This window comes from Acanthochromis polyacanthus, chromosome 2 (assembly GCF_021347895.1).
Source record: "Acanthochromis polyacanthus isolate Apoly-LR-REF ecotype Palm Island chromosome 2, KAUST_Apoly_ChrSc, whole genome shotgun sequence".
NCBI classification, from domain to species: Eukaryota; Metazoa; Chordata; class Actinopteri; family Pomacentridae; genus Acanthochromis; species Acanthochromis polyacanthus.
The window spans coordinates 41931004-41948404 of NC_067114.1; the positions used below are offsets into that span (position 1 = coordinate 41931004).

The 17401-nt window shown below is 40.5% G+C and overlaps 1 protein-coding gene across 2 annotated transcripts in view; it reads left to right on the top strand.

The window, feature by feature from the left end:
* Nucleotides 1-15285, top strand: part of mpped2a (metallophosphoesterase domain containing 2a) — a 103557-nt gene extending 88272 nt beyond the window's left edge. For both annotated transcript variants that reach the window (XM_022207443.2, XM_051940889.1), the window contains 3 exons: nucleotides 3955-4070; nucleotides 9029-9142; nucleotides 10499-15285. In XM_022207443.2, the coding sequence (XP_022063135.1) occupies nucleotides 3955-4070; nucleotides 9029-9142; nucleotides 10499-10617 (349 nt within the window). In that variant the 3' untranslated portion in view covers nucleotides 10618-15285. The remainder of the gene's footprint in view (nucleotides 1-3954; nucleotides 4071-9028; nucleotides 9143-10498) is intronic.
* Nucleotides 15286-17401: the final 2116 nt, after the last annotated feature.

The window sequence follows — 17401 nt, forward strand, 5'->3', positions numbered from 1 at the left end:
AACATGTGAAACACAGAGCAAAACCAGGGTTCCGGCTGTTTATTTATTTTTGCTGTGAGAAGCCACGATTTATTTTTCTGAATGAGGAACGAAGGAAGAGGAAAGAGGAGGCGGGGAATGAACGCGGTCGGCCATTTTTCAAAGTTTGGCCTCGTCGCTATTAGTCAAACCCAGACATGCCCTGCCAGTGCTTTTTTGCTTTCTTTCTGTGGCCTGGACCAGCTCTGCTCCGATTCTTTCGAAGTTTCTCCACATCTCATTCGAAGCAGCAGCAGCAGCGGCGCTATTTCCATCTGAGAAGTCTTCCCAGTAATCCATTAGACTTCCATTAGCTCCGATTTGTGTGATTAGTTCTAATTAATCAGTTCAGTCTGTGGCCTTCACTCCCCTGCGCGCTCCTCACATTTCATTTTTAACCTCATTTCTCAGCTCTCCACCGAGCGAGAGAACGAGGCAACGACTGAGCGAGCAAATCAAAGAGCGAGCTTCAGGTCTGCCGCCGCCTCCTCCTTTTTGTCTGAGCGCACAAACACTCAATACTCCGAACAGGTTGAGCTGCATCTACACGGCTTGTTTTCTCTCCCTGTGCTGAATTAATGGGATTTTTTTTTTTTTTTTTTTTTGGGGGGGGGGGGTTCAGCAGCGATACTTTAGGTTTTAAAATGAACCGAGGGAGGATTGCGATCTCATGTTTTACACATCTTGAGCCTGCTCTGGCTCTGCTCGGCCCTGCCCGGCCCTCCTGTGGAACAGTAGGTATTGATTAGTGCCTGAGCGTCCATCCTTCACTGTAACAAAGCCTATTGATGTTTGTGGAGCCCCTGATTTCCCCTCGGTCAAATACCATACGCTGCCCCATCACTAAGTGACTGGAAGCTGCTCTAAACTCTGTCCCAGAGTAACCCAGAATTTCATAAAGAAGAGGCAAAATCATCTTTTCATCAGTGACTCTGCTGCACTGCACTGTAAACCTCGAATTAAAATGAAAAGATTTCTTTCTGGGATTGCGGCAGTAGGTCAGCTTATATACTGAGGTATTATGTGATGATAATCTATCTTCCTTTCCTCTGTTGTCAGCCTTCTTCTGCCATTACCACTATTGTGATAAATGAAGGCTCAATTTATCAACCAGCCTCGACTCAATTTCTTTTTCTCTCTTTGGTTTCCACGGCTCCACTCCCATATCTAACCTCTGTACAGTTCACTTTATTTCTTCATCTGTTTTCACCCCCCTCCATCCATCCATCCATCCATCCATCCATCCATCCATCCATCCATCCATCCATCCATCCATCCATCCATCCATCCATCCGTCGATCCATCCATCCATCCATTCCTCATTCCCACTCAGCCACATCGAGGCTTTCTTTGTGTCTGCCGGGGAAGGCTGAGATGCTGCCTGTCACCCTGGAGATGCAGACTCCCATCCAGGCTGCTGGAGGTGGCCCCGGCTGCTGTCAATCAATCTGTGGATGTGCAGCAGAGGGAGTGGGGGTTGACACATGATGTGGCGCCCTGCTGCTTAGAAATTTGCTTTTTTTTTCTCCGTCTCTCTCTTCAACCAGGCCTGCGCAGTCCGTCATCGAGTTCTGGCTTCTGAAATTAATTAATCTTAACTGTGACTCTTGGAATCTAAAGCACTTGATCTGGTGCATCAAACCAAGCGCTCCCTGTTAGTTGCAAGCATGCATTTGCACTATAATGTGCTGCAGAAATATACTGCTATCACATTTTGGATTCTGCATTTTAATTTGCCGTTGTCTGCATTACAGGTTTCCACTTTTACTAAACTGAAATGTTTGATTTATGCTCATTTATGCTTTTGCTCAACTGAAGATGTTTTAGACTTGGTATTTGTCTTCATTACTGAAGCATATAGCCATGTTTGCCACTCACTTAACTGCACAAATTAAATATTTGCTTCTTAGCTTACATATTTTAAAATGTAGCTAGAACCCATTTTTTTATATCAACAACAGAAGACATAACTACACAACCGTTCTAAAGTTTCAGCTCACTTAGAAATGTCCTTTATTTTGAAAGAAAAGCATTTTTTTTTCAATGGAGATAACATTAAATTAATCAGAAATCCAGTCTAGATATTGTTAATGTGGTAAATATTCTATTCTATCTGATTTTTAATGGAATATCTCCATAGGGGTACAGAGGAACATTTCCAGCAACCATCACTCCTGTGTTCTAATGCTACATTGTGTTAGCTAATGGTGCTGAAAGGCTCATTGATGATCAGAAAACCCTTGTGCTGTTATGTTAGCACATGAATAAAAGTGAGAGTTTTGATGGAAAACATGAAATTGTCTGGGTGAGCCCAAACTTTTGAACAGTAGTGTATGCATTATTTGAAAAGCTTCCACCTCTGTAATCCTCTTCAGTGTTATGTAGCATTTCTAGCATCTTTGTGAGTTTATTTTTGCTTTCACTCTCATCAACCCTATTAGCAAGGAGTTGTTTTAAAGAGCCCATGATTTGCTTTTTGAAATCTTTCATCTTGTTAAGAGTTTTAGAGCTCTTTGTTTTTTCTGCAAACCTAAAACCCTAAAACTTTACCTGCTGGAACACCTCATTTGAAGCCCGTCTTCTGTTACTGATCTACATCATCATGCAACACATTTACATAACTCCTTCCAGCAGCTAGTTTGGCCCTTAAATGAAGATAGAACAGCTGTCTAACATTGTTTTCTCACTAGTGCCATTTCTCCAAGAGCTATATCCCTATTCTCACAGACATGGGAGTACTCTATGTACCCAACATTGCCTCACTTTTTTCCCGCCACCTGACGATTTAGAGCAGACTGAGCTCTTTTTTGAGGAGGATTTTAAAGAGACAGGAGCTAAAACAGAGCATTTTCAACAGAGGGTGAGAAGATGTGCTGCAGAAATGTACAGTCTGAGAAAAATAATCTGTTTTTGAATGTTAAAGGATGTAATTATATTCTGGTAGATCCAAAAAAGCTAAGTTAGCGTCCTGGTAATGTGTACCATGTGGGTTCTTTAATCTGAAATGCTCTGATAAATGAATGTTGATGTGTAAAGAGGTGAATGTTTGCAGATCTACTCTGCAAGGTGCCATGTATCAGCAGTGTACTGCATCATGTGTGTGCATGTACATCCTCATTCCACTCAGAAAAACAGCTCCATAGTGGTAGCAGAGCTCAGTAGCTCCACAGTTACTGCTTCATTCCTTCACACTGACCGGATCAAAGGTTGTTGCAGCATTTCAATTTAAAATAATCAAAAAAAAAACGGGGAAAAAACTCAAATCATTGATCAAGATGAACTTCTTTGTCTTGATCCTGCTTTGTGACACTTTGCTGCCCTTTGACTTTGTGATGCTCTCTGCTGAGGATCAATCATCAGCCGAGTCGATTATTGGAGCTCAGAATTTTTCCAATTATCAGTGTAGTTTTTTTTCTTTCTTGACCGATTCTCGATATAATAAATTAATGTAAAAATGCTCACTTTTGGCTCTGATGCAGCCACCTTTCTGTGTCTGTTGTAGTATCTGTTTCCACCCACAGCACTATCTGCTCAGGTACATAAAATGAGTAATAATCTATCAACACTGAAGGAGAAACAGAAAAGTATATAAATGTATGAAGCTTGTGTACTTTCTGCACAGCTTTATTTAACCATATGTGCAAATTAATCCCACTTGAATGCATTTAACCTTCATTGGTGGTTATGTAGCTTTAAAAAACTGTTTCCAAGTGAAGCTATGAATCGAGTTTAGTAACCAAAACACAGGATCAAGATGACGTATGTTTAAAACAACACTTCCCACCTGCTAAAGTCATACATTAATCCTATAGTGGGGGAAAAACTGCAAAAATCCAATAACATATTATTGCTTCCTGGTATAATTTTGCTCTATGCCATAATAATGTCGGTCTCCTGAGCGATGTTAATGCGATCTCTCCCCCTCCATCTCTGCAGGACTCCGTGGTTTAACGGCTGGGGGTTCAACCTGCCTCGGGGTCAGTCACTGCTGGATAAATGGAACCTCGTCCCCGAAGGCATCGATATCCTGATGACCCACGGACCGCCGCTCGGTGAGTCCAATTAACCAATCACAGCCCCCCCTCATCAGCATATCTGACCAAGTTGTGCCTCATTATTCGGAATCTGTGCGGAGTCACCGGGGGCGTCGCAGCAGGGCCGAGCGTTCGTGTAGATGTGTGTGTTTCCGCATCACCCACGACTCCGTTTTCATCTAAACCCAACAGCATCCGCGCTCCATAATTCAATATTTGTAACAAAAGAAGGTACATATTGTTCGAGGTTTTTTCTCACCACCGACTGATTTGGTTTTCCTTCTAGATGTTTTGGTCCCAGTTGTTTTTTTCCCAGCTTGTTTTTTTTCTTTGTGCTCTCCATCTGGCTTTATTGAGTGATTTCCTTCCCTCTCGCCTATGGAGGCTTGATGCTGCTGCTGCTGCTGTTGCGACGGCAGCAGCCACTGTGGCCGTTTGATTGCATGGAAACTCGATTTCGCAGCAGTGTGACAGACGCCGCAAACGACTGGAGGGAGACCATGGGAGAGCAGAGCAGGGCTGCTGGGATGTGGGGAGACTCTCCAGAGCTGGAGAAGACCAAAAAAGAAAATCAGAACTGCACAACTGCGGAAGAAATATGAAGAACAGGTTTCATCCGACAGATTTTATTACTGTAAAATTCAGACAAAAAGGCAGCAAATGAACAAATTTGAGGTTTGCAGGGTTGAGTATTAAGAGCTCTGAAGAAGAAAAAGCAGCAGAAATACACAAAAATGGGGAAAAGGGACTTAAAATTAACTTGGTGCACCAAAACTGTGCTTTTGTTTACAATATGGCAGAACAGAATGACAAGAACAAAGGCTTACAGTAAAATATAATCATTGAGTTTCTGTACCAGATGCCTTAAAAGTCATGGTAAAAATCAACATCACTGCCTATGAACTCAGTAGCAAACTGCAGAGTTTCAGCTTGTACGTGAAAATATTTGAGAGATTTATTACAGTTTCTTCGTTGTACTTTATTAAAACACCTAGTCTGAAGTCTTTTTTTATTATCCCCCGCCTCCACGAAGTGGAAAGGGGGATATAGGTTTGGCCTCCGTCCGTCCGTGCTTCTGTCCGTCCGTCCGAGATGAAGGGGACAGCTTTTCTCGGAAACTATTATTATTATTAGGATTACGAAATTTAGTGTGTAGCTTCACACCATGGACACCTTGATCAAGTTCGAAAATGAGACCTGTGCGATAATATTTAACAGAGTTATGGCCCTTGATCACTATTTTGGATATAGACTCGTAGACATCACATGTGGTGGGGGATATTGATGACCATGTCGTCTTGTTTAGATTTATCATATTTAACCTTCTGAACCCTGCCAGGAGGTTAGAAAGACGTGCTGTCTTTTAAACTAATCACCAAAAGAGACAAAAACTGTAAAGACAGAAAGAATTGCCAGATTTTCAACTTTCTGACAGTCTTAAAAGTGATTGTGTTCGACCCTAACCCCCAGATTCCAGCTTAGAATCGTCTTCGTTGTCTTAAATTTCATGTTTTGAGAACACCATGTCAAATTTCCTGTATGTGAAAACCTGCTTGGCCATAAATCCTGTCTGATTTTGTAAGACCCAGATTCTTACAGCTCTGCAAAAATATACAAACTAGGAAAAAAAAAACAGGCTGATAAATTGAAAATAAACTTCCAGTAATTTGTTTTTGTCAGTACAGTCACCTTGTATTGCACCAAAGCTGAGCCTTTGTTTACAATATGGCAAGATGACATAAACAAAGGCTTGCAGTAAAATATATTTCCCAATTCATTGCAGCAGGTGCAAAAACATAAATAAACAAAAGTTGTACTGGAATCGACATCCCTTTATCAGCGAGTGCTACAACATCCAACTCAAGAGAAACTGCAGACTTTCAGCTTTTGTGTGGCAAATATGATGGATTTATTCACCTTCTGAGCCCCAAAACCTGGCAGCAGGTTTGAAAGACTTGCCTTTTTAAATAAATTACCAAGTTTACACCATTTTTTCAAAGCTCCAAATTGCAAAACCAGGACGATTTGCCAAATTTTTAACTTTCTGATCATCATTTAAGTAACTGTTTGTGACCCTACTCCCTAAATCTCAGCCTAAAATCACAATATTCTGGATGGGATTGGTAAAAAACTAGCAATTGTGAACAGTTTACTCAGCACAAATATACAAACTAGGAAAAAATGGGCTGATAGACTGCAAATGAACTTGCAGTAATTTGTTTTTGTCAGTCCAGTCACCCTGTTTTGCACCAAAGCTGTGTTGTTGTTTACAATATGGCAGAGAACAATAACAAAAGCTGGCGGTATAAAATATAATCAATGAATCATTGCAGCAGATGTAAAAAAATAAATAAAGTCATCGTGAAATTAGCATTTCTGTATCTGCAAACGCTGGAACATCCAATTTAAGAGAAACCTGCAGACTTTCAGCTTCTGCATGGAAATAATGAGATGTTTTCTAGTCATGTTATTGTTTCTATTTATTTTTCTCGACCTTCTGAACCACCAAATCACCAAGAAGACACTGTTTATCAAAGCTCCAAACTGTAAAGACAGGGAGAAATGCAAAATTTTCAACTTTCTGACGGTCCTTGAACTAATTGTGTGTGCTGTTGCTTTTTGAAAATTAACCAGATCTCACCTTTAAGCTGTGATATTTCATCAAAATCACTGTATTTTACCTGTCTTATTTGAAAAGTCATCAAATATGAACCGTTTTATTCAACAAAAATGTACAAACTGGGGGTAAGAAACAGAGAGACAGACGGTAAATGACCTTTTTGCACCAAAGCTGTGCCTTTGTTTATAGTATTACAGAATACAGTGAGGAGAACAATGCCTGCATTAAAATATGGATCACTGCAGCACGTGGAGAAAGTCGTGGTTAAATCAGCATCTCTGTATCTAATAAAGTTCAAATTAGCTTCAGACTTTGAGTTTGTTTGTGACAACAGATGAGGTTTTCAGTTTCTTAACTCCACATTTTTAGCCAAACTAATCAAGCCTCATCATTTCCGTGTTTATGACACATGACAGCACACGTCAGGCTGGATTTTCTAAATAAAAAGATGTTTATTGATTTTAGTAACAACTGTTTGTCATCTCAAGACTCGAACTGGATGACCAGACTCAGAGCCAAGATTTAATATGATCCAGATTCAATAATCACAAAGAAAAAATGTTCTGATCAACACTCATTGTGGGAATTTAAACGTGTTTCAGTTTTGTTCTTTTTATTTTTTCCATTTTGCTCATCATGACTTCACCTCATTGATACTCAGTGAGGATTCTCTGCTGCTTCATTTTAACTCTACCTAACGTTTCTGTGCATTTATTCCTCCTGATTGCTCGAATATAATGTTACGACCCGACCGCTAGGGTCAAAAACAAGCAGATGTCGTCGGTTAGGTAAAGCGGTTTGCTGCTGAGTGACAGAATTAACACAAAAGCGATCAAACAAAGGAAAACAGGGCTGGTGGATGTTTCTAAATCAAAGAACAAAATATAACCAAACAAAGGCTAACAGAGTTTCTAAACTAGCTAAACAAAAACAAAATAACTAAACTCCTTAGTCAAACCTAAACACAGTAGCAACACCCACCACAAAGAGCAGAAGCTAATCCAAATGAGTGCAGAGTGAACATCCATCCATCCATTCTCTATACACCGCTTTATCCTCATTAGGGTCGCGGGGGGTGCTGGAGCCTATCCCAGCTGACTCGGGTGAAGGCAGGGGACACCCTGGACAGGTCGTCAGTCTGTCACAGGGCTGTGCAGAGTGAACAGAATTAACTAAATACAACTGGTGAATCCAAACACACATTACTAACACGACATACGTTAATCACCTCCTCTCAGCGGCTACAGGACACACACAGGACACGAGTAGCTTCTCACCAAACTAGCAGCTGCTAACAAAAGCTATTCAAGACTCAAGAATATTTTACCTAATTTTTTTATTCTACATTTTTCATTAAAAATTTGCCAAAAATAGTCACGTAGCAAATATTTGGCTGGCAGAAGAAGGATTTTATAAGTTTCACAACTGGTTTAAAATACCAGTTTAAAATACAGTATAAAAACAGGATTTTTTTTTATTTCTGTATGTGTATATACATACGCACATTTCTGTACATATATACACACTACTGTTAAAAAGTTCACTTAGAAATGTCCTTATTTTTGAAAGAAAATCAGTTTTTTCAATGAAGATAGGTCAGAAATCCAGTCTAGACATTGTTAATGTGGTAAATGACTATTCTCGCTGGAAAAGGCTGATTTTTAATGGAATATCTCCATAGAGGTACAGAGGAACATTTCCAGCAACCATCACTCCTGTGTTCTAATGCTACATTGTGTTAGCTAATGGTGTTGAAAGGCTCATTGATGATTAGAAAACCCTTGTGCAGTTATGTTATCACATTAATAAAAGTGTCAGTTTTCATGGAAAACATGAAATTGCCTGAGTGACGCCAAACATTTAAACTGCAGTGTATATATGTATAATAATAATTCCTTGTTTTGTTGGTACTTGACTTTACATAATCAAAATAAATGTCTCTCAATCAGGAGGCACCAGGGAGAACTGCTGGTCATGTTAAACCCCAGCTGCTCCTACTGTGAGTTTGGTTTTGAGTTTCTTCTCTTCAGGTGTGATGATGGCTGTGGCTGGTTGGATGAAGGTGGAGGGGACTGGGTGGTGGCCCAATCAGACGGGTCGGGAGGCGGGGGCAACAAAGGCTGGAGCTCAGGTCTTCAGCTCTACGATCATTAGCTAAGATGTGTGGCAGCTGGGGTTCTGAAGAGGCTCTCAAAGCAGCCACGGCTGGGCTTACGCAGAACATCTCCCTGTACAAAGGCCCAAAAAAAGAAGCCAAACGGCGCACAATCACCAGTGGCCATCACCTAATGGAACTGATAAACCTGCGTGGGAACTGAAGTGTTTGAAATGACTGATGTGAACATTTTTTTTGCAGGTTTTCGAGACTGGGTTCCTAAAGAGCTGCAGCGGGTCGGATGTGTAGAGCTGCTCAACACGGTCCAGAAGAGGGTTCGACCCAAACTTCACGCCTTCGGAGGCATACATGAAGGTACTGGGAAGAAAATAAAACCTTAGACTACTAATGACAAGAGGCACCAACATGCAGACAGCTGAATGTTTGGAGAGTGAAATACATTTAGTTTCTGACCAAAAAAGAAAAGTTGTTGGTTGAAAAGAAATGAAATGATAGAATCCCCCAAATTCTACCATTTATCAGAGCCAGAAACTGAGAGAATTGACAGATTTTCATATTTCTGATGGTAATCTGTTCTATTTTCTGCATTAGGAGATATTTTTTGTCAGAATAAATGCTCTTTCAATCCAAAGCATCTTACAGGTCAAGTTGCATGTTGGCATAGGAGCCCTTCTTAGAACATCACCTGCACAACTCTCCCATTCATTGAACTTGAGAGTTCATGTTCAGTTTCTGCTTGGATTTCATTTGTGTATGCCAGAATGGCCTCCCAGAGCTGCTGTTTTCAGGTATACTGCCCCTCATAGATCTTTCTTGTACCGATGCTCCACGTGTTCTCAGTAGGGTTGAGGTCAGAGGATGATGGTGGCCACACCAGGATTTTCTCAATGGTGTTCTTTGCAGCATGGGATGGCGCATGTCTAGCATGAAAATGGTTTTACTGCAGAAGCCCCAGTTCTTCTTTTTATACCATGGCAGGAAATGATCAGTTAGGAATGCCACATATTTTGCAGAGGTCACTTTAGCACCTTAAAGGAATCTACCAGCCCACTCCCCATTATTCCAGCCTAAAACCTCACTCCACTACTTCATTGTTAATGTTGCAGCCTTGTTAGGACATGGGTCCATCCATCTGGACCATCCAGTGTAGCACGGTGTTTATCAATGGGGAAAAAAGTTTGAAAACTGGTCTTGAAGTATTTCTGAGCCCAGACAAACATTTCTCCTTGTGAGCATTAGTCAGGGGTGGCAAAAATCCAGTTTTATGCACAACTACAAGTCTCTTAAGGATCCTGCATCATGAGGTTCTTGGCACTCCAGAGGTACCAGAGGCTTCAGATACCTGATTGCTGATCAGCAGTGACTTTAACAGCTGCTCTTAATGTTTGCTTGACAGAAATCTTCCCCAATACATTTTTATCTGAATGAACCCGTCTATGCTCTGAATTACAACCATATCTTTTCCCAGTATGATGATCTCTCAAGTTTTCATGGAATCTCCAGTGTTTTCCAACCTTTTCACCATGCTTTTCATCTGCAGAAAGGGCATCCTTTATCCCCATATTCCATGAAACCCTTGACTTGCTTCATAATGTGGAACAACTGATGAATGGAAGTTGTGAATTTCTAGAAATAGAACATACTGGAGCAATTTGTGGAGTGGTTTGTTCTTGGCTTCCTGTTTTTGATGCCCGTTTGTCTCCTCGCCAGGGTACGGGATCATGACAGACGGCTACACGACGTTCATCAACGCGTCGACCTGCACTGTCAGCTTCCAGCCCACCAACCCTCCCATCGTGTTCGACCTGCCCAACCCGTCCAGCTCCTGAGACCAGAGGACCAGGGGGCTGGGAGGGTCACGGGGTGGATAAACTACTTCTTTTTTCTATAAATGTCAAGTTAAAAACAAATAAAAATAAACAATTCCAAGGCCGTTTCTCAATACCAAGTAGTACGGACTTGCAAGTACAGACTCGGCAGTACGGATCCCTGAGAATGCATCACGGTTAATTGGAACACCGGTGTACTTGACGTCACCACCTCCTCTCATCTACTCAGATTAGGTTTTAATATAAAAACAGGTAATGGCTACAATACTGTTCAAATGCTTGGGGTCACTTAGAAATGTTCTTGTTTGAAAGAAAAGCAGCTTTTTTTTCAGTGAAGATAACAATCAGAAATCCAGTCTAGACATTGTTAATGTGGTAAGTGACTATTCTAGCTGGAAACAGTTGATTTTCAATAGAATATCTCCATAGGGGTACAGAGGAACATTTCCAGAAACCATCACTCCTGTGTTCTAATGCTACATTGTGTTAACTAATCAGTCCCTCCAGGATTTTGCGGGCATTTTTCGTGATTGTTGCGGCCGAAAATGCCTGAGTTTGCGGCAGCTTTTCTAAAAAATTGCGATAAATGTTGCGATGTTTTAAGCTTATTTATTGTGATAAAATTGCGGGAGACAGTGACAATTGCTAAAAAGCTGCATTTTTTTTCCAGCTTGTAGAACATGTTTCAACACTGTAATTGACAATATTTATTCTGAAATTATTTAACGTTCTGACCCATTTCCACAAAAGCTGGTGCACTATGGTGGGACATTAGCAGCAGCCAGATACTGGTTTAATATGCAGGGGGCGACAGGAATTGATGGGACTCAGAAACACCCCCACAATTTAATCAGTTGTTCCTTGTGCCATTTCCGATACGTCCACAGTGGTAGATTTGTTGTAGGACCACAATGATGTGATCGTCAGCAAGCCACTGAGGTAGCGTTCACTTGTTGCCATGGTTACCGTGCCGCTATCAGACACCGTGCCGCTACCTCAATGGGAAATCCTGAACAAATCCGTGGATCCAAACTTTAAGCCGTACCACTGCCGAAGTCTAATCATTTGGTCCTTGTGTCATTTCTGACCGACCCTGAAAACTTCATTTAAATCCCTGAGTCTGTTTTTGAGTGATGTTTGTAACAGGAAGGATTCACACACACTGATCGTCACATGACTCCGCCGTGTTCTTTGGTGGAATAATTAATCTAATTTACCTTCTTTCTTTCAGTGCTCTAACGGATCTGGATGCAACAGTTTCCATCATGGTGATTTGTCTGGTCTGTTGTCTGATCATTTCAGCCGTTCTAATACGTTTCATGTTTAAAAAAGTGTGTATCAATCGTTTTTTTTTTTTTTTTTTTAAAATATTCCACCAAAGTATTGCACGGGTGTAAAACAGTTTAGCTCCGCTTTGGTGAAGAACATCAGTGAATTGTTTATCACGGTCTTCAGCAGTAATTTTTGTTGGTAAATGAGAGACATTAGTATCGCACGTCTGCATCTTCAAACCATAAACAAGGAAGTGAATTCGGTGACATACGCGCATTACGTTTTCGCTGGGAGCTGCTATGATTGGTTGAACTCACGGGTGGCGGGCCAAAATTGCGGGAAAGTTGCGGTGATTGGACAAAATTGCAAGGCCGCGCAAAATTCGCGGAGATTGGTTGATTTCGCGTGAAATTGCGCGATCGCAACATCGCAGATTCCTGGAGGGACTGGCTAATGGTGTTGAAAGGCTCATTGATGATTAGAAAATACTTGTGCAATTATTTTAGCACATGAATAAAAGTGTTAGTTTTCATGGAAAACATGAAATTGCCTGGGTGACCCCAAACTTTTGAACAGTCGTGTGTGTATATAATATTAAACCTTGTCGATTATACCACATAATGAAGGACTGTTTTCTAGGACGTGTTTTATCTGAAAAAGGAATGGATGGGTTTACACTTAATATTAACATTGCTAAAAATACATTAGTCTACATTCTACATACACAGCTGCTGTTTGTCCACAAACATCCAGAGGTTTATATTCTGACTGGTGCACAAACATCAAAACACTTTACATCAATACTTCACTGTATGCTCTGAACATCAGTCTTTAATGACAGAGTATTTCACTTAGAACCTGAACACAGGTGAGCTCTTCTTCTGCCTGTCGGGTAGTTAAGCAGAAACCTTTTCAAACAGAAACAGCATCTGACCTAACAGGTTACGGGTTAGTGGAAAATTAAGTTCTGGCTTCAACAATTCATATCAGCCAGGCACCAAGTTAGCTCAATTGTTTGAGCAGGTGACCTATAAACAGAGGCTGTCGTCCCCAATGCAGCGGCCCTGGGTTTGAGTCTGACCCATGGCCATTTGCTGCATGTCTTTCCCCCACTTTTCCTGTCTCTTTCTCTGCTTTCAACTATCTTAAAAGCTATAAAGCCCCCTAAAGAAAACCATTCATGTCAGACAATTTATTTTTTGAATAGAGTTGAAAAATACTTAATTGCAAAAAAAATGCTTAAATACATGGACACACAGACGAGACAGTAATTCAGAAGTACAAAGTCAGGGATCGAGTACATTAAATAACAATATCAAGCTATGAACATTAACTTCTTTCAAACTGATTTTCCTGTCAATGCTTGAAAAAATTATACTGAGGCTAAAGTGTGACCGTAAGATAAGACTACTTGTATCTCTGTTTAACCACATTAGAACCATCAGAGTCCACAAAAGTCCGATCCTGATGCATCCTCGATAATGTGGGCGGAGCGAGAACACATCCGAGTATTTCATCCTTACTTTGAATTGGGTCAGAACTTGGTCTCCAACTGATGACATTACACAAGTCCGCAAGTACATATATTGAGAAACGGCCTAAGTGTTTCTTTGCAAAACTTTTGGTCTTCTCTATAAGCTGTTGTTGGGAAGACTTGAGGCTCGTCTCATTTTCACCGACTGTGCATCCTCGGTTCCCCGACAAAATGAGGTTCCTCCGCCTCAGAGCAGTTGGTTTAAAGCAATTAAACTTTAGGGAGGACAAGAGAGCCAGGAATTATTGAAATGAGACGAGCTTTGGAGACGTCGGGTTGGGTTATTCGTCTGGGAGCGTTAAAGGAGAATACCGGTGTTATTTTTCTAGTGGTTTTTTTTTTTCAAGCTTGTGCCAACAGTCCTGCTCCTGATTTTTATTTTTTTGTGTGTGTTTACAGTCGGTAGAGTTGCAGATATCCGGGCCTGTTTTTCCTCCAGAATGTTCAGTATGAAACACAACTTTAAGCAAGCGAGATGCACCATGAAGAAACTTTTATTTTGTCAGTTCTGCTTCATTTCACGCAAGGAAAAAATCACGCAAAAACACGTCGAATTAGTGCAGAACACCAGCCGAGAATAACGGTGACGATTTCAGCTCAGCTCACAAAGCTTTGCATCTTATTTCATGATCTCAAATGGATCTTTTTTTTTTCTTTTAGTGGCCACAAATTAAATAATAATTCACAAGAACTAAGGAATTTTCCTTTTTTGGACTTTCATACCACACCATGAAGAAATTTCCACCTTTGCTGAATGTCTTTGTTCGCTGACAGCAGTTAATTTGGACAGTTTGAATTATAAAAAAGGAAAAATATGTGTCAAAAAGTCCGTAGTTTGAGTGAAATGTGAAGTTACAAACCTGGCTGACACCGGTATTCTCCTTTTCTGAGGGATTTTGTGGTTAAACAATCTTGCTCTTGATAAATATTGGTCAGATCTGTAAGATAAATGATGCTTTGTGAATTTGTACAATTTCTTTATGTTTGGTTCGGCCAGACAATGGATGCCATTGTTTTATGTTGTGTCATCTGATATTTTGTGTTTAGGTTCTTCTCTTTTTTTTTTCTTTTTATTTCTTCTTTTCATATTGGCTGACAGGGACGCTGCCTTAAACTAGCTTTAATGTTCTCAGCTAGAGCCCCACTCTCTGCGAGCTCAGAGAAAAGTCCTTATTTATTACCCATCATCCCCGCAAAACAACACCTGACCAACGCAGGGACAGAAAGCTATCCAATTACAGCCTGAATAATTCACTTTATATCATCCCATTTCTCATCAAATTTGGAAAATGTATGTATAAAAAAGTATATATATTATATATTCATGTTGTAAAACATCTGTACTAAAAGTTGTGTTTGATGAAGAAGAAAAAAAAGAACATGAGGTGCATTTTTTTTCTCTGTGCACCTGTATGATCGCCATGTTTCTTTAATGCTCCCATCAGAAGTTTCTTTCATGTTTTTGTATCGACTCTCCCAGTAGACGTTCATTTCGGATGAGAGAGGAAAATTTTGTCGGTCACAATCCAACAGGTGCTGATTGTTCCCAACAACACGCCTGCCTAAACATGGTTAAGTTGTCTTTTTAAAGTGTAAATCTGATAGTATTTGTGTTTTATTGCTTTTTTTTTTCTAATTTTGCACTGTGTGTAAATGCAATCTTGCTAGCACAAAAAAAATGTTGCCAATAGTTGTCTCAACTTTGCCGCTGTAAATGCTCTTTTCGTGCTCTGTTCCTCTCTCGCTCTCTTTCTCTGATTGTATCCCTCTTCATGGAAATGTTAGTTCTCTCTTTCAGTTCATTGTGATATATTTAGCTGCCTTTATATGCAAATAAAATTGCAAGATTTTTACTTATGAAACTCCATCTTGGGTTTTCTTTTAACCAGGAAATGTGACCAGTAGGGCTGGACCCGAATATCTCGAATATTCGTTCTCTACGGCAGTATCCGGATATTAGTTTTGGTATCCAAATATTCCCCCATGGATAGAGGGAGAAAAAAAGTCCTTTATGCATAAAACTAATTATGATGACAAATCATTTTTAAATACCAAAACAACAGTTAAATTTCTTTATTCTTTTTACAAAAACTGAAAAGCAACATAAAAAATAGAATCCACATGTGCAACTTTTTTCCAAGTGGTTTCCAATTTCCCTGATTTTTTTTTTTTTAAAACGACTGTTGGTTGCAGCTGATTCACTAATAGCTTCATGTTTGTGTGTTGGATCACAGAATTTTTTATCTTTTACAGAATGTGGCTGAAGTAAATTCTTTAGTTTTGGCAATTTTTTAAATGAGAAGGAGATTTTGATGAAATACCAGGATTGTAAGCTTAGATTTGATCATTATTTTAGATGGAATGGCACGTCACAAATGATTAGTTTGAGGACTGTGAGAAAATTCATCAATTCTTTCTAGTTTCTTGCTGATAAATTATGTAATTTTGTTGATATTTTTATAAGACAACATGCTTTCTAGACCAGCCAGTGAACTTTACGATAAGAGGGTTAAAAGAAAAAACAAACAGAAGTCTTTTAGCTGGAGGTTTTCCAACATTTTGGTGTTGTCTCACCCTGATTAATGCCTGGAAAATCCAAAAAAATGAGCAAAGATAGCAGAAGTGGGGCTGTGGAAGGATGAGACAGCACTCAACTGTCAGTCAAAGCAACAATTTACATTCCTTCAAGCCTTAATACAATTAAAACAGGTGAATGATATAAAAATGTACATCCATACTGTTTTCCTCAATGGGGGAATTGGCTGTGAGCAGCTACACCCTTAATTATGCAGGACTTTGAATCTTAATAGAAATGCAGCGTGGGAATTATGTAAAGATTCACCTCCTGTACTGATGTCATAAACAAGGAAACTAGCTGTAGAGACTAAAACAGTTTATTACACCAGGCTGTAAACTTGTTTATCTCTGCTGTAAAGTTGGACATTTTAACATGGAGGTCTATGAGGACTGACTTTGTTTCGGATCCAGCCTCTAGTGGACATTTGAGGAACTGCAGTTTTGTTGCTCTTCCACACTGGCTTCAGTTTTCAGCCCAGTTGGTCACATCTCTAAGATTTGATTCTGTAAATATAAATCATGTTTTAAAGTAAAAAGCTAGAAATGTATGACTTTAACAAGTCTAATGTGAGCAGAGTCCACGAGGGCTGGACCAGAATATCCGAATATTCGTTCGCTACGGTGGTATCCGGATATTAATTTTGGTATCCCCCCCCCCACCCCCATTATTCCCCCCCCATCCCATTATTCGGCGTTACTGTTTTCCCTCTGCCTTCGACCCACATTGGCTCATATCGGCTCATCCCGTCATGTGATCACATAAACATATCCACATATGTCTATGTGATCGCCCCCCCCTCCCCCCCGATGAAAATAGGAATATTCAGAGCTCGTCTCTTCCCTTCGTCTTCGGCCCACTTTGGCTCATCCCGCCGTGTTCGGGTCATCGGGCTCATCCATTCGTGTTTCTTACCAGCACCCAAATAGCCAGGTGGCTGCCGACTCTGACGTCACGCTTCACTTCATTGCATAAACACAAGATGCCGAAGACCTCCGCTGTTTGGGAATTTTTCAGTTAAACTGAAGACAAAACGAGGGAAGTGTGCAAAATTTGCGTCCGGGAGACCAGACGAATGGATCTGAATATTTGGGCCATCTCCGCCACCCCCCACCCCCCCTCGTCAGACGTTACGGGGCGGAACGAATATTCAGATATTCGTCTTTAATAGGGCCCGAATATCCGGCGACCAGAAACCACTATTCGGGCCAGCCCGAGAGTCCACATTCGCTGCTCACGTGATGATCATTTTCTGCTTTCTTGCTGATACACTTGCATCTTTCTGCCACATAAAGGGAACTCTCAGTGCGCCTTTGTGATCACTGACGACCAGATATGCTTTACAGCTGTTCTCATTTGCTTATTTTTTCAGCCCCTGCTGTCAAGTAACCGCCACATTTGCA